Below are 18416 nucleotides of genomic sequence, written 5' to 3'. Positions count from 1 at the left end.
GCCAAAAGCACACTCCACCACCATTCTGCACTTGCTCAGCCGGTAGTTGAAGAGTTCTTTTTCAGTGTCCAGGGCGCCAGTATAGGGCTTCATGAGCCAGGGCATTAGCGGGTAGTCTGGGTCTCCGAGGATGACTATAGGCATCTCCACATCCCCAAGAGTTATTTTGTGTTCCGGGAAGTAAATACCTTCCTGCAGCCATCTAAACAGACCTGAGTTCCTGAAAACACGAGCGTCATGAACCTTGCCCGGCCATCCGACGTTGATGTTTGTAAAACGTCCACCAGTGCTTGCAGCACCATTGAAAAGTAGCCCTTTCGGTTGATGTACTGGCTGGCCTGGTGGTCCGGTCCCAGGATAGGGATGTGAGTTCCATCTATAGCCCCACCGCAGTTTGGGAATCCCATCGCGGCGAAGCCATCTATGATGACCTGCGCGTTTCCCAGGATCACTACCTTTGAGAGCAGTACCTCAACGATTGCGTTGGCTACTTGCATGACAACAACCCCCACGGTAGATTTGCCCATGCCAAAGTGGTTCGCGACTGACCGGTAGCTGTCTGGCGTTGCAAGCTTCCAGAGGGCTATGGCTACTCGCTTCTGGACAGTCAGGGCTGCTCGCATCCAGGTGTCATTGCACTTCAGGGCAGGGGACAGCAACTCACAAAGTTCCATGAAAGTCCCCTTCCGCATGCGAAAGTTTCGCAGCCACTGTGATTCATCCCAGACCTGCAGCACTATGCGGTCCCACCAGTCCGTGCTTGTTTCCCGGGCCCAGAATCGCCGTTCCACAACATCAACATGACCCATTGCCACCATGATGTCCTCGGCGCGGGGTCCCGTGCTTTGTGACAGGTTTGTGCCACTCTCAGACTTCAGGTCCTCACCGCGCTGCCGTAGCCTCCTCGCCCAATTTCTCAGCATCTGCCTCTGGGAAAGGTGGATGATAAGCTGCGAGGTGTTGACAACGGCCATAACTGCAGCGATGGTCGCAGCGGGCTCCATGCTCGCAGTGCTGTGGCGTCCGCGCTGTCACTGACCAGAAAAGTGCGCGAACTGATTTCCCGCCGGCGCTTTCAGGGAGGGAGGGCGGGAGTGATGGTCGGATGACGACAGTTACCCAAAAGCACCCTCGACACATTTTTTTACCCAGAAGGCATTGGCGGCTCGACCCAGAATTCCAATGGGCAGCGGGGACTACGGGAACTGTGGGATAGCTGCCCACAGTGCACCGCTTCCAATGTCGACGCTTTCCCCGTTAGTGTGGACTCACAAAGTCGAATTACTGTCCTTAGTCTGGACACACACGTTCGACTTTGTAATATCGATTCCACATATTCGATTTAAGTAAAATCGAACTACTCTCATAGTGTAGACATACCCAAACTCAAGACTCCTAAATCCCAATCCGCTGTTTTAACTACAACCTATTTTTTTTCTTTTAAGAGTGAGCATCCTTCCTCTCATTCAAAACATGTCCTTATAATAACTTCATTCTCAATAAATATGTAGATACCTCAGGTAAAAGATATATCTTTACAGAGCAAATGTTTCAATTCATTTTAATGCATACTTTTTTTAAAATAACCCCTCTACATACAGCTTATTTTGCAGAAGTCTTCTTTGATTGATGTTCTACAATATCTTGGACAGATGATATAGTCACAAATATATAAAGATACTCTTTTTACTCCTCCAGTACCCCTGGAGGACTCTGCTTAATGTCGCTTATATAGCCTGGTTTTCGGGTTTGATATAAACGCTTTCAGTTATACGGATTTGTGATGGCTTCATTACTCACCTGTGGCAAAGCCATGAGTGAATTTTGCCACTCCTCCCAGACGAGTAATGATAAATCTTTTTTGCCCTACTATCCTATATTCTGTACATGACCATACATCCCGCAGAGCAAGACTGTTTTTCAAATGTTTTGGAAAGTCTAAAAATGGTCATTGGGCCTTTTTCCCCTATACCTACACCTATCAGGCCAGATTGCTTTAATTCCCATGATTCCAAATGCTTTGGGATAATAGGGAGCCATCGAGTTTCTTAAAATGTGCTTTATAAGTCTTGATATACAGAAATACATAATATTTTAAAACTTTCCAGACGCATTTTCCAGAACTAGAAGCAAGTGCTGGGTTACATTGGAAAGATGTATGTGTTCTGCCCAGAGACCCTGAGTCTAGATCTCCCGATGGCGAGATTTCGACAATGAGAATTGTCACGGGGGTATGATAAATATTGACTGTCAAGGGCCTGGGCCCAGAACGATTGTTTTTAGGAGTAGCGAGGAGTGGCATATTCCTCATTTGGGGGGAGGGGAATTTCCCTCGGCTGGTTGATGTTTTAGTGATGGCCGATATTTGAAGCTGCTCAGAGGTCTGGAATGTTGTCCAGGAAGAGGGGACTTTGTGGGCAAAATGCAGTTGAAGTGCTCAACCGTGCTGATAAACGAAGGATGAAGGATCCTGTGATTTTATTTTTCACGTGGCTTTTTAGTTTATCACATTGACATTTCTATAGCACATGTGGTGTATATATATATATAAAATCTCTGTGTGTGTATATGTATGTATGTATGTGTGTGTGTGTATGTATGTGTGGTGTGTATATACATACACAAATAAATGTACTTTTGTATTTTCAGTTAGTGAATTATAGTTACATATCTTCTTCTTGTGTTAGAGTTTTCTGGGAAGCCAATAGCCTCCCTATTTACTAGGTATTAAATAACTAAGAGTGAAAACTGGAAAATATATGGAATACAAATAATTTCATATCCTCTATTAGGTAGAGCTCACCCATACATGGTACACCCTGAGTTTTCCATTCAGATTATATCCATTGCGATAGAAATGAATAACGTGAATGAAGTAACAAACATGAACAGCCAAATATAACTGAATATAAAAATATAATATTTAATGTTGCTAATGTTCAACTCAGTAAGAACTTTACTAAACGAGCATAAGTGCACCACCAAGGACAGTCAGATGGAAAAACATAGATATAGACATAATAATCCTAGGCAAATCAGTTCACATGTAATTCACGCATAAACATATTAAAAACACGTAAATCATTATCTCTACATGTTTGTGCATAACAACCCAGATTCCTGACCACCTTCATTACTTGGGAGCATTTCAAGCTCTCATATATCCCTAATTAGGAGAAACCACCTAGGGTAGAATGTTGAATATCAAATTAAAATTCCAATAAACTATCAGTCTAAAAGCTCCAGTAGGAAGCGCGTGCAGTTATTGGTTGGGACTCTGAGCGCCGCTGTTCACCAATCAGGAAGAGAAATGCGCTGAGAGATCCAGCCAGCCCAGCCCCGCTGTTACACAGAGCACAAACCACAGAGATCAGATTCAACTCACCGGGTATGAACATTAAACGGTGATATTCGCTGCAAGTGGCTTTGGTTTTAACTATAAATATTTTCGGAAACATTCCGCCAAAGATAAAATCCAAACGCGGCGTCTCCATATCAGCATGGGAATGCCAGAAACTCAAACGCTGCGGCGCTGCAAAGGGCGAGCCCTGTTCTGCTTTATGTTGGCTACCGTTTGGGAGTCAGCTTCTGGGCAGATTCGCTATTCGATTCCGGAAGAAATTGAGATAGGAACTTTCGTGGGGAATGTCGCAAAGGATCTGGGGCTGGATGTAAAGCAGCTCTCAGACCGCGCAGTCCGCTTTGCTTCCAGAGGTAGGACCCAGTATTTTGCTTTGAATTTTAAGAGCGGCCATTTAATAACCACGGAGAGGATAGACAGAGAGCAGATCTGTGGCGGGCTGGAGGAGTGTTTGTTAAACTGTGAGGTTATAGTGGAGGATAAAATGAAGCTTTATAGAGTTGAAATTGAAATCACAGATATTAATGACAATGCTCCCAGCTTCCAGAGAGAAGAAATTGAGTTAAAAGTCAGCGAGACAACAACACCGGGATCCCGGTTTCCTTTGAGTGATGCCCATGACTCAGATTTGGGCATTAATTCTCTCCAGAGCTATCAACTCAGCAGTAACAGACATTTCTCTCTTGATGTGCAAACGGGAACCGATGGAGTTAAATATGCCGAACTGGTGCTGGAAAAGTCTCTAGATCGGGAAGAACAAGCTGTTCACGATCTAGTCCTCACAGCCACTGACGGGGGAGATCCAGTCAGATCCGGCACTGCGCAAATCCGCGTTGTTGCTCTTGACGCAAATGACAACGCGCCAGTTTTTAGTGAGTCTGTCTATAAAGTGAACGTTTTGGAAAATGTCCCGGATGGTTCCACAATTCTTACAGTAAAAACCACTGATCTGGACGAAGGCATAAACAAACAGGTGATATACTCATTCAAAAAAATCACAGACAAAGCTTCCAAAATATTCCGCTTCGATTCGAACACGGGAGAACTAACAGTCGTGGGAAACTTGGATTTTGAGGAAGCATCATTATATGAAATTGAGGTACAAGCGCATGACGGGGGAGGCCTTTTTGGCAGGTCCAAAATTGTAATCGTTGTTAGCGATGTGAATGACAACGCTCCGGAAATCGTTCTCAGGTCTCTCATCAGCTCGATCCCCGAGGACTCTCCCATCGGGACTGTGATCGCTCTTTTAGATGTACAAGATCTAGATTCCGGAGAGAACGGGGAGGTCACGTGCTCCATACCCAGCGACTTGCCCTTCGAGCTGAAGAAACCCTTCGATAATTATTACAGTCTGGTGACAGACCGAGCCCTGGACAGGGAGCAGGTGGCTGCATACAACATCACAGTGACCGCCACGGATAATGGGACTCCTCCTCTTTCTACAGCCACCACGATCCCACTCCGGATTTTAGACACGAACGACAACGCCCCCTTCTTCGATAAAACATCCTACACGGCCTACGTCACGGAGAATAACCCGAGAGGAGCCTCCATTTTCTCCCTGAAGGCGAATGACCCCGACTGGGGGAAAAATGCCAGAGTCACTTACTCCATTATTGAAGGAGACAGAAGCGAAGTGCCTTTGTCCTCCTCCATCTCAATTAACTCCGAGACTGGGGCTGTCTACGCTCTGCGCTCCTTCGATTACGAACAGTTCCGGGAGATTCGGTTCCAAGTGCAGGCTCAGGATGGGGGTTCCCCACCTCTCAGCAGTAATGTCTCCATCACTCTCTTTATACTGGATCAGAATGACAACACCCCGGACATCTTACACCCCTCCTTTCCCACCGATGGCTCCACGGGAGTGGAGTTGGCCCCTCGCTCCTCCGAGCCGGGTTACCTGGTCACTAAGGTGGTGGCGGTGGATGCAGATTCCGGGCAGAACGCCTGGCTCTCCTACCAGCTGCTGAAGGCTACAGAGCCGGGGCTCTTCTCTGTGGGACTCCACAGCGGAGAGATCAGGACAGCGCGCTACTTTGTAGACAGAGATGCGCTCAAGCAAAGTCTGGTGGTTTTAGTGAAGGACAACGGGCAGCCCCCTCTCACTGCCACGGCCACTGTCACGGTGGTGGTGGCTGACAGCATCTCCGAAATCCTCTCCGATTTAAGCAGCCCCTCAGCTCCTGCAGACCCCCAGTCCAGCCTCACCTTGTATTTGGTGATCGCTGTGGCTTCCGTTTCCTGCTTGTTCTTTACCTTTATCATAGTGTTACTGGCCCTGAGGCTCCGCCGGTGGAGAAACTCGCCGCTGTTTGACTCCTCGGGTGTGACTTTCAGTGGAGTTCCCGTCTCGCAGTTTGTGGGGATCGATGGAGTCAGAGCTTTTCTTCACTCCTACTCACATGAGGTTTCTCTCACCACGGACTCCAGAAAGAGCCAATTCAACTTTCCCAAATCAAACTATGTAAATACTGTTACCAGTCAGCAGACTCGTGAGATAAAGGATCCTACTGTAGTTACTGAAGAATTAAACACTTATAACGGGGATCAGACCTCGTTTCAGGTGAGCCTATAACTTTGGAGCTTTATCATTTTTATCTGAAATTGTTGGTATCTTTTTATTTCTAGACGGCTAATCAGTAAAGATACTAATGTATATGTCCGTACGTTGGAGAGAGGGAGGGTAGGGAGAGTGTGTGTATTTCTCTGGAATAAACTGAGTGATTTCCATTGAGTGCTTTGAGTGTCACCGGAAGGCCCTGGCATTTTCTTTGCTATTGTCTAGAAAGCCAATGTCGTGCTATTTTTAGGTTTGTCAAATGAATGATTTTCTGGAATTTGTGTTACAAACAGGTATCTTAATATCCTTCCCTTATTCTTAAGAAATAGAGGTTTGTTTTCACCCTTACACCAGGGCTGGCTCCAAGCACCAGCATTCCAAGTAGGTGCTTGGGGCGGCAATCTGCAAGGGGCGGCAGTCCGTGTGTTTTTGCCGCCCCAAGCAGCCCGCGGATGGCGGGGGCAGTCTGTGTGCAGTTAGGGCGGCACGCAAGTTTCCGCGGCAGTTTCTATGTTCAGCTGCCTGCGGCAGCAATTCGGCGGCTTCTGTCTTTCGGCTGAAGACAGAAGCTGCCGCCGAATTGGCCCCTCCGGGGAAACGCGCCTGCCGCCCTAACTGCACACTGACTGCCCCCGCGCTGCTTGGGTCGGCAAAAACAGTAGAGCCGGAGCTGCCTGACAAAATCTTTATTCAGTTGTGTGGAATAGTGTTCTTTGCCGGAAAGATTACACGTGCCTGCATAGCTGATTATTTTGTTAGAAATTTAGCTTTCAAGAAAGTATATTACTGTTAATCTAGGACAACATAGCTTTTAAAGAGGAATAGATTAAATCAAGATTTTTAATATTTTCCTCAATAATAATGTTGTTGTGTCTTAATTTTGAGCCTTAACAAATTACGATGTATAGTGACATACTGTACTGACGCTTTTACAGTTTTATTAATTAATATAGGGAAAATAGATTCTAAAATTTCTTAAGTTCTTTTATTAAATAAGTATTATGTGTTTGTAAACCATTTGCATTAATACAGAGATAAGTGAATGAAATATCTTTGGAGTTGTGGTTATATAGTTATAGATAATTTTGTTCTTTTTTATGTTGCCATCTTTGATTATTTAATTTATTTTTGCATCACGGGGAAGGCCTTTGAATACAGGGATTTTACAGGAACATGGTCATGGTTTCAGAACGTTTCATGTTTGGAACACATAAGCGTTCTTCTGGTAACATTTGTGTTCCTGGGGTTGGTTCAATGACAGAACTGAGCCTACTTTTGAAATATATTGTAATTTACCACAACAGGCCTTTTTCTTAGCTTTTAGAAGTATATGCAGTGTTCGTTTAATGGGAGGGTTTTCTCTTTTTCCCCCCTTTCTTTGTTTGTTTGTTGTACAGGAAAACCAGAATTTTTTAAGCGGACAAAAAGGACCTTAAAGTAAACCACTCAAAATTTGTTTTGCTCACAAGTTTAGACCGAGGTACTCTTCTCTTTTTACAATATTCAAACATTTCTGTCAAAATTTTCAGAACTATTATTTGTTGGAGCTCACAGAAATGTGGGTGTGTGGGAATTGTGATTCCATATGTGGAAACAATTGTAACTGTTAGAACGTTCTTTCCTCTTCTCAATAATAGTCCTCTGTAGATAAAGATGTGCACAGTCACCCTTCCCACTGTTCCATTATTCCATTCCCCATAAAATAGCGGTTTGGTATACTTTAACTTGAGTATATATAAACTCATACCAAAAAGAACTATGAAGTCCACAGTTAACTGGAGATGCAATTGTTCACATTTGACAATGTTATAATGCTACAGACTTAGAAAATAGTGTTTGGCAAGGGGGAATTCTTTCATTATAGTCGCTAGAGCTGTGTCGGCGCCTTGATAAGATCGCTGCTATTGCAGTTCTCCCGTTGAGACTCGGAGTGCCGCTGTTGGCCAATGCGGAGCCAGGGCTGGAGCCGGAGATCCACTGGAGCCTCCTGCGCTGCGATTGCTCCATCATACAGCGCAGATCGCAGAGGAAACTGCAGGGAGACAGCCACCGTCTCTCTATGAAAAGGAATCTCCTCAGAGCACAACGTACCGTTAAGCAGACAATCGGAGCTCAATTTACTCTCCCTTACCGCGGATTACTTCAGCCTGATGGGATTTCCGAACAACTAACGTAATCAAAATAAAGCAAGAGAGGAGAGAGTAAAGCTGACAGAGACTGGGATGGAAATCAGAGAGCCGGGCCAGGCAGTCACACGGCAGGTGCTGCTGTTTCTCTTCCTATTCGCTTTGTTTTGCCGGGCGGTCTCGGAGCAGAGTCGTTATTCGATTCCTGAGGAAATGGCGAAAGGTTCCCTTGTGGGGAATCTCGCCAAGGATTTGGGGCTGAGTGTGAGAGAACTGCCCGACCGGAAGCTCCGCGTTGTCTCTGCAGCTAAAAAGCAATATTTCAGCGTGAATGGGGAAAGTGGCAACGTCTATGTGAATGACAGGATAGACCGGGAGGAGATATGCGGGACATCTCAACTCTGCATCATAAATTTCGAAACTGTGCTGGAAAATCCCTTGAATGTTTTCCACATAAATGTCGCGATCCAGGACATTAACGACAATGCCCCGCTTTTCCTAAAAGACAGCATCGATCTACAAATCAGTGAGTCCAGTTTGCCAGGGGCTCGATTTGCTCTTGGAAATGCTGAAGATCCTGACGTTGGGATTAATTCTCTGCAGAGTTATCAGATGAGCCCCAATCAGGATTTCATCCTGGAAATCAAAGAGAGCCGGGATGGCAATAAATATGCAGATTTAGTGCTGCAGAAACCCCTGGATCGGGAGAGCCAGAGCAGCCTTCACTTGATCCTCACGGCTGTGGATGGGGGAGAGCCGCAGAGAACTGGGACCGCCCAGATATGGATTAATGTCACCGACGCCAATGACAACCCCCCTGTTTTCACTCAGGAGCTCTACAAAGTCAGCCTGCGGGAAAATACACCGACGGGCTCCTTAGTGCTTCAGGTTAAAGCCACCGACAACGATGAAGGTTCAAATGCTCAGATCAGCTACGTCTTCTGCAACATTCCAGAAAAGGCCCGTCAGAAATTCAGTCTGGACCCAGAAACCGGGAAAATTACTGTAAAGGAGCCCTTAGACTTTGAGGAGACACGTGACTACACCCTGGTAGTAGAAGCAAAGGATGGAGGCGGACTAGTGACACACTGCAAAGTGGAAATTGAGGTTCTTGATGAGAACGACAATGCCCCGGAGGTGACAGTCGCATCCCTGGCCAGCCCCATTCCCGAAGACTCAGTGCCCGGGACAGTGATAGCTCTGATCAATGTAATCGATCAAGATTCTGGAGACAACGGGATCGTGTTTTGTCATTTCCAAGACGAGTTGCCGTTTAAAATAATATCCTCCTCTAATAACTACTACAAGCTCCTTACAGACAGCACCTTGGACAGGGAAAGGACCCCGAAGTACAATATCACAATCACCGCCACAGACAAAGGCACTCCCCCCCTCTCCACCCAGAAAACCATCCTGTTGCAGATCTCGGATATCAATGACAACGCCCCTGTCTTTGAGAAACCTTCCTACATCGCCTATGTGCCAGAGAACAATCCCTCGGGGGCCTCTATTTTCAGTGTAAAAGCCTCAGACCGGGATCTGGACCGGAACGCCCGAGTCACTTACTCCATCCTGAGCAGCAACCTCCAGGAGGTGCCTCTCTCTTCCTACATCTCCATTAACTCCCAGACCGGAGCTATCTATGCGCAGCGCTCCTTCGACTACGAGCAATTCCGGGAGTTTGAAATGCAAGTGAAGGCCCAAGACGGCGGGTCCCCGCCTCTCAGCAGCAATGTCACTGTCAGGGTGTTTATTCTGGATCAGAATGATAACGCCCCTCGCATCCTGTACCCTTCCCTCGGAGCCGATGGCTCCGCCTTGTTCGAGATGGTCCCTCGCTCGGCCGAGGCAGGATATCTGGTGACTAAGGTGGTGGCGGTGGATGCTGACTCAGGACACAATGCCTGGCTCTCCTACCACCTGCTCCAGGCCACCGAACCGGCGCTCTTCATCATGGGGCTGCACAGCGGGGAGATCCGAACAGCCCGCGCCTTTGCGGACAGAGATGCTGTGAAGCACAGGCTGGTCACCCTGGTGAAGGATAACGGGCAGCCGCCTCTCTCTTCCACAGTGACTCTCAACCTGGTGTTTGCTGAGAATTTCCAAGAGGCTCTTCCGGAAATCAGCGACCAATCGAGTGACTCAGAATCTCAGTCTGGCTTTACTATTATTTTGGTGGTAGCTCTAGCTTTGATTTCGTTTTTATTCTTTTTTACAGCGATATCAGTTTTAATTTTTAAATGTCGGAGACCTAGAACTCCCCCAGTTTTTGGATCTTACTATCCGGATCTGTATTCTAGTCTCGGCCCCAAATTCTCCTGCAACTACAGCAATGGGACCTTGCAGTTGCCCTATTCCTACGAGGTGTGCTTAGCTGCCGATTCCGGGCAGAACGAGTTCACCTTTCTCAAACCGGGCGAAAAGGCCTTGACCGACGTTCTCCTTTCTGATGAGGATTCTGGCATGGGGAATGAGTCTGGCAGGGGAAACCTGAGCTCTGACAGCCTGGCACAGGTGAGACACCTTCATGAAATGCAAGTCTTGCTAACGTAGAGAATATTTCTACCAGTAATCTAAAGTTTCCTGGGTAATGCTTCCCTGTAATTCTGCAGCAAGTATGTAGACTGCAAATAGATCTAAGTTTTACCGCATAAACAAGTGTTATAAGAGTTAAGTGAAAATCCTGTTAAACTTTTCAGTTTCATTCTGATCAGCATCATCTGCATTATGATATAGGAGAAATGAATGTTTCCCTTCTCAGAATAGATGGAAGGTTCTCAGTGTCCTTTATGTAAAACATTTTCATAGATTATTTTACTATTTTCGATAAAGAATATGTCCGAGTTTATTTGTTGTATGGGACCAACTACTATTTCAGACACTTTCAGTCTCTAGTGGTGGAAAGTCTGCGGTCAGGGAATTATTCGAGTCCAAAGGGAACTATAGTAGGTTAGACCATTCCCCCGTATTGTGCCAATATTTTCTCTAAAGCATCCCTATTTTAGATAGCAACAGAGGGTCCTGTGGCACCTTTGAGACTAACAGAAGTATTGGGAGCATAAGCTTTCGTGGGTAAGAACCTCACTTCTTCAGATGCACCTATTTTAGATGTGTCATATGACAGCCCTGAACATCTTCAGATGACGTAATTCCACAATCTACTTTAGCAGATTATTTCAAATGTCTTTATACCTATATTGTTATAAGGCAGTGGTGTTGTACCCAGAATATTAGAGAGATAGGTGAGTAAGGTAATATAATAGAATATCAGGATTAGAACGGACCTCAGGAGGTAATCTAGTCCACCCCCCTGCTCAAAGCAGGACTAATCCCCAGACAGATTTTTGCCCGAGGTCCCTAAATGGTCCCCTCAAGGAGTGAATTTACAACCCTGGCTTTAGCAGGCCAATGCTCAAACCACTGAGCTATCCCTCCCCCCAATATCTTTTATTGGACCAGCTTCTGTTGGTGAGAGAGATGATCTTTGGATCTTACACAAACTGAAAAGTTTATCTCTGTCACCAACGGAAGTTGATCCACTAAAAGTTATTACCTCACCCACCTTGTCTTTCTTACACTCATTAGCATTTTCCTAATATTTAACCTGAGATTAACTTTCTAAATTTATTCCCTTTACTTCAGGTGTCCTTAAATTAAGACTCTTGACCCTCTCCTCTTTGTGATATTATATATATTGTGTTATATTATGTACTCCCGACTTCACTGAGTATTGCAAAACTCTGTACTCAGGGCCAAGGATTCGGCAAGGGCAGTGGATCTAAGAGCAAGTCCCAGTGGGACTTGTGTCCAAAGTGCATCATTAAGGCAGGCAAAGGGCAGGAGGGATAGCTCAGTCGTTTGAGCATTGGCCTGCTAAACCCAGGGTTGTGAGTTCAATCCCTGAGGGGCCATTTAGGGATCTGGGGAAAATATCTGTCTGGGGATTGGTCCTGCTTTGAGCAGGCAGTTGGACTAGATGGCCTCCTGAGGTCCCTTCCAACCCTGATATTCTATATGGGGGGAGGGATAGCTTAGTGGTTTGAGCATTGGCCTACTAAACCCAGGGTTGTGAGTTCAATCCTTGAGGAGGCCACTTAGGGTTCTGGGGCAAAATCAGTACTTGGTCATGCTAGTGAAGGCAGGGGGCTGGACTCAATGACCTTTCAAGGTCCCTTCTGGAGACAGGATATCTCCATTAATTAATTTGGGGGTTGGACTTAGGTGACCTCCTGAGGTCCCTTCCAACCCTGATATTCTATGATTCAAGGCGCTGTTTCAGCTAGAATTTTAGTTTCTGTGGTTTTGAATGTATTTACCTTTTACAATTTTGAACAGATTGTAGTGCTTGTGAAAGGTGCTTAACAACAGTCTTGGAGACTCAAATCCTCTTTTCATCCTCATACCCAGGGGAGCAGAAGTGGACATTTCCCCCCATGCCATACCCATCAATGTGCTCCAGCTGCGAACTGGAGGAGCACATCTGGGGATGAAAGGGTAATTTTGTCTCCATGGCTCTGTCTGGACTTGTCTTGCTTGCTGATTCTGCCAAGTTTGTCAGTTAGAGACAATTGTGATGATGGCTTTGATGAAAATGTTAAAAGGGAATGCAGTGGACATAATATACCTGGACTTTTGCAAGGCTTTTGACACAGTGCCACATGACATTCTGATAAGAAAGCAGGAGAAATGTGGGGGTGGCTGAACTATCATTAAGTGGATACATAATTGGTTAAGCAACGGCAAACAAAGAGTAACTATTAATGGAATGATGTCAGATTGGAAGGGGGTCGCAAGTGTGGTTCCGCTGGGCTCTGTTCTGGGTCCTGTGTTATTGAACATCTTTATTAATGACCTGGATGTAGGAATAGAGAGCATACTGATCAAATTTGCAGATGACACAAAGCTAGGGGGTTGTAAACACTTTAGATGATAGAGCTAAAATTCAAAGGGATGTTGACAAACTGGAGAACTGGGCTATAAACAAGAAAAGGAAATTCAACAAAGACACATATAAGGTGCTATACTCAGGGAAGAAAAACCAAATGCACCAGCACAGAATGTGGGATAACTGGCTTGGCAGCAGTACAACTGAAAAGGATCTGGGAGTTGTGGTGGATCACAGCCTCAACGTGAGTCAACAATGTGATGCTGTTGCAAAAAAAGCAAATGCAATTTTGGGTTGCATTAAAAGAGGCATAGCATGCAAGTCATGGGAGGTGATAGTACCACTCTATTCGGTGCTGGTTAGGCATTAGCTGGAGTACTGTGTCCAGTTTTGGTCAGCAATGTATAGAAGGGATGTAGAGAAACTGGAAAGGATCCAGAGGCAAGGGACAAATATGATCAAAGGGATGGAATGCAAGCCATCTGAGCAAAGGCTGGTGGAACCTGAGTATGGTTAGCTTGGATAGGAGGAGATTAAGGGGGGACATGATAGCGGTCTTCAAATATGAAAGGCTGATGGAGAAAAATTGTCCTCTTTTGCCACAAAGGGTAGGGCAAGAGGCAGTGGGTTCAAACTCCATCATAGCCGATTTAGATTAAATCTCAGGAAAAATTTCCTAATTATAAGAACAGTAGGATAATGGAACACACTGCCTAGAGAGGTTTTGGAAGCTCCTACACTGGAGGTTTTTAAAACAAGGCTAGATAGCCACCTGTTTTGGATGGTTTAGACGCAACAAATCCTGCATCTTGGCAGGGGGTTAGACTAGATGATCCTTGCAGCCCTTTCTAACCCCATGGTTCTATGATTCTATGAAAAGAAAGCTGGTATTTATGAAAATACGGTATGTGCCCTAGATGATAGCAAAAACCTATGAAGTCATTTTATGTGGCAGATTGATATAAACATACCGCTGTGTCCCCACTAAGCTTCTGTATTACAGATATCCACCTATCAAAATACCTCCACAATGGCACAGGGAGCAGGAAAGATATGTTCTGCTGGTATTCCAGTATGTGAGCTTGTACTGAGGTCTGGGATGGCATGCTTTCTCATCTATAGGTAATTTGTACAATTAGACTCCTCTTCCTCTTGCTAGCTCACGTGGTAGACTTTCAGGAGCTTAGAAACTTAAATGAGAAATAGAGATAAAGAACATTGAGTATGGGGTTTTCTACTGGAAAGAATTAGAGCTCACCTCCCTCATTCAGTCGAAATACAGACTTTTGAAATATTGTGATTGTGCATTTAATAAATGGGTATAAACCATAATTGTATGAAATACTTCCACTGTTCTATAGATATTATGCAGAAAAGCTACTGAATAATTGTTCTTTTTGTGTATATATATTAAGATTAAAGGTGCTTTTCATAATTGCAGTATATACTTTGGAAATGAAAATTGTTATTCAGTAAACAAAAGTCAAGAAATTGCCATAAATATGTTTGAAAAATAGTTAAAGGTGTTTCTATAAAGTCAGGATATTTTATTGTTTCCAACATCAATTTTACTTGAGGTACCATCTAAATCTTTTGTACCAGAGCAGAAAAATGGTGAGAACGTTCAAGTCTACTTTGAAAGGGGTGACTGTGATGAACTTTGGTTCTCTCTCTCTTAAGTCATCTTTGGGGGGGGAAATAACAGCAAGTTGTCTGCAGAGAGGCCTATAAGAAAGGATGTGAGTATAACTAGAAGAGACAGAGGTAGATTACAGTAAGAGAAATTAAAATTTCAATACAGTAGTTGACTATCTGTTTCAGGGAAGAATGACAGTGGACAGACTATTGTAAAGATTTGTACATAGGACCATAAAATACCTGTGGCAGGTAATCCTTCCAGAGTTAAAGGTGCATCATTTCCATTAGACACCTTGTTTCCAAGGGTTTGCGTGTCAGTAGTAAAAATTCATTCCCAACATAAACTTCACATAAAGTGTAAATGGATAACTAATTTGTGGGTTTGTGTGTGTGGTGGGGGATTTTTTTTTTTAAATATCAGTTAATTCACTTTATAGTGAGAACCGAACAAATGTATTTGTGATCAAAGTTGCTTCATGCACTTTTGACAGAGTTTAGTGTTCAAAACAGATTTGTAGGTATTAAAGAAAATAGCTGAACAAGTGTGGGCAAACTAACTTCCTCATCCATCACCCATGTTTAAAACAAAATTAATGCTAAAGCTTTTGAAATATGTAGATAGTTTTTTTTTCACTTCTGCTTTCTGTTCAGGCCTGGAATTGAAAGCACATGTGAAAGCCTATGAGTACAAGGGGTCTGATCCTCTGTTGTGTAGTCATTTGCACTGGTGACAGCATTGGTAGTATTTCATACCCACTTTACCCAGGTGTAAATTTCCAGCCAAATTTTGCAGCCTAAAGAGCTTCAAATAGTTTAGATAAGGTTCAGGTAAGCTAATGAACATCTAGAATTGCATTCATCCTGGGTCTGCTGAGGGCTGCTCATTATTGATTAGTTCTGTGATGCAAAGTAATTTGTGAAAAATACATTGGAAATTGCCAAAACTTTAATGTTTTTTTATCATGCCTTTTGTACTGCATTTTCTGCTCAAGTTTATTTGATTTTATTTTATTTTTTTGCAGTATCATGATTACATAATTACATGTTGCAGTTTTAGGTACTAATTGTATTGATATCTTTACTTACAGTAATTCTGTTCTGACACATAATTAAACTAACTCTCTAATCATGAGACAATAAAATCACAAATTATTGTTAACAAAAAATACCATATCAAAATAAACAAAAAGGCAGCCAGAGATTAATTTGGTCCAAAATGTGGTAGCACAGTAACATGATCCTGGTGCACCTTTTGTATCATGATGGGGTTAATCAGTTTGCAAATGGCCTATTGAATTAGATCCGGGTTTCTCAAACTTCATTGCACCGCGACCCCCTTTTGACAACAAAAATTACTACAAGATCCCGGGAAGGGGGACTGAAGCCCAAGCCCTCTGTCCTGGGCAGGGGTGCCAAAGCCGAAGCCCGAGCCTTGACCCCTGTGATGGGGGGCTGAAGCCAAAGCTTGACAGCTTCAGCCCTAAGCAGGTGGGGGCTGTAACCTGAGCCCTGCTGCCCAAGGCTGAAGCCCTCAAACTTTGGCCTCAGCCCTGGGTGGTGGGACTCGGACTTTTGACTTCAGCCCCAGGCCCCAGCAAGTCTAAAGCCAGCCCTGGTGACCCCATTAAAACATGGTTGGCAGGGCCGGCTCCAGGCACCAGCATTCCAAGCAGGTGCTTGGGGCAGCAATCTGCAAGGGGCGGCAGTCCGTGTGTTTTTGCTGCCCCAAGCAGTGCGCCGAATTGCCACCGTGGACGGCGGGGGCAGTCCGTGTGCCATTAGGGCGGCACGCACATTTTGGCGGCGGCAACTCCGCGGCAATTTCTATGTGCAGCTGCCCGCGGCAGCAATTCGGTGGCTTCTGTCTTCCGGCTGAAGACAGAAGCTGCCGCCGAATTGCCGCCGCCGCGGAAACACGCCTGCCACCCTAATGGCACACTGACTGCCCCTGCGCTGCCTGGGGCGGCAAAAACAGTAGAGCCGGACCAGATGGTCAGGACCCACTTTTGGGTCCCAGCTCACAGTTTGAGAACAGCTGAATTAGATTATCTAGCCCAAATATCGGACACTCACTCTACACCAGTAGATTTCAAACTATGTTATGTTGGTCAAGATTTAAGTGAGGAAACCAGGCGCTCTGGCTGACAAAGGCAAATAGAGGACTGGCAGTTAGAGTTGAGATGGAAATCGGTGGGAGTGAGTGGGGGATTGGAAGTTTGGGGTTCCATTAAGGTCTCTGCAGTTGAAAATGTTGTGAGGTATATTTTTTGCATCTTACTCCTTATATGTAGTCGTTAAGCTCATCCTGAATGGCTTCCAAATAATTTGCCATGATTACCTCAATAAGCAAAGGATTCCACTTTAAATTCTCCTTTTCCGGCAGGGATTTACTCTTCGGTTTCCCAGTTGAATTCATCCTCCCACCCCCCCACCACCACCTTTTTTTTTTAATGTATTATTTACTCCTAATGGCCAGTTTATGCAGACCTTTTCCTTCGGATACAATCGCCTTTGAATATTAATGGGATGATCCTCATCTCAGAGGTCTTTGGTCCAATCATCCCCTCAGTTGAATGGCAAATAGACAAGAAAAAAGAAAAGGTAATATACCTTATCCGCCAAAGGAGGATAGCCTACATGAAAAGGGGGATGATTTGTAGCTTCTCTTTGGGAGTAAAATGTGGCCAGTTCAGTATGACAGGTGCACACAGCTGGCGCACCCACAGAAAAGGGGCATGGAACCCAGAAAAGAGGGTCTGGCCAAAGGGCAGAAGGCAGAACCGCAGGCTCCCATCTGCCCATCCCTGGGTGTGGGCTTCACAGGCAACAGAAGCATAAACTAAATAAGCCAGGGTCAACTGCCAAGTACCCACATGATGAAAGCTGCCAGCCAGCCCTGAGGTACCTGCCTACTGCTTAATGCTGTATGTGCGCCATGGGTGAGAAGTGTGACATTGCCACAAGATCCCACCGCTCTGCGGTTGCAAGGTTGCAGTTTTGCATAACCCCGCTTTCTGCAATACCCATTCCACTCCTCGGTCCAATTTACCGAATTATTGCTTTGATTTGTACGGGGCCAGCTGCTTCCCGCCTCCACGTGTGGAGGTGCTTTTAGGCTATTTACAGCCCCTTATCCAACACCTTACCGGAGCACAGTGCTGGGAACACAAATCCGATATTCAATGATTGTGCTTCTGCCTCTCTTCACCCTTGGCGGATGACTTTACCTCTTGGGTGGTAGGATGACGGAAGCTAATGGAAAACCTAAGGTTTACAGATAGACCGAGAGCAAGAGAGAGGACAGATATCAACTGCAAGATATGCCCCCCTTTTATGGGCATTTCTCCTTGCAGTTTTAAGCTAGCTTTCTTTTCTGCTGGAGTGATCACCCCTCCTGCCCTTATTCAGGCTAAGTCAGTTAATTCCTTTAACCTTTCCTCCTAATTCATATCGGGATAGTTAAATAGGAATCCCTGTGTTTTTGTGAGCTTGCCTCATAGTCTTCACCTCGGTTTGCTATATTGTTTGTCGTGTGATTATAACTGTCTGGATCGAAGGGGGGCAGGGCAGGTGCTAGGAACGTCTCCTAGACGCCTATATTCTGGCGTTTTGTGTAGCTCGGAAATGGTCATTTGCGAAGAGACCAATGGGAGGAGATGAGAATCATAGAGACTATTGGGCCGGTTGATTCCCCCTGGCTATGAACGATGACTGGCTTCCTAAAGTCAAAGGGAGCGTCCAGTGCGAGACCCTTTGCAGAATTTGGCCCATCATTATCGTTATTATCCTCCTACCCACGTGGTAGTTGCTGGTTTGTTGACAGTCAAATCATGTGGCGTTCGA

At 45.1% G+C, this 18416-nt stretch overlaps 1 protein-coding gene across 1 annotated transcript in view; it reads left to right on the top strand.

Annotated features, from left to right (window-relative positions):
• LOC112114879 (protocadherin Fat 4) overlaps window positions 1-18416 on the top strand; it is a 190395-nt gene that overhangs the window by 114309 nt on the left and 57670 nt on the right. Inside the window, 3 exon segments of the mRNA XM_029913746.1 lie at window positions 3422-5927; window positions 7789-8011; window positions 8112-10564. Of these exon segments, the coding sequence (XP_029769606.1) occupies window positions 3422-5927; window positions 7789-8011; window positions 8112-10564 (5182 nt within the window).

This window comes from Terrapene carolina, unplaced genomic scaffold (genome assembly GCF_002925995.2).
Source record: "Terrapene carolina triunguis isolate 2854851 unplaced genomic scaffold, T_m_triunguis-2.0 Scaffold838, whole genome shotgun sequence".
Classification (NCBI taxonomy): Eukaryota; Metazoa; Chordata; order Testudines; family Emydidae; genus Terrapene; species Terrapene triunguis.
This window is presented reverse-complemented; position numbering and strand designations above follow the sequence as displayed.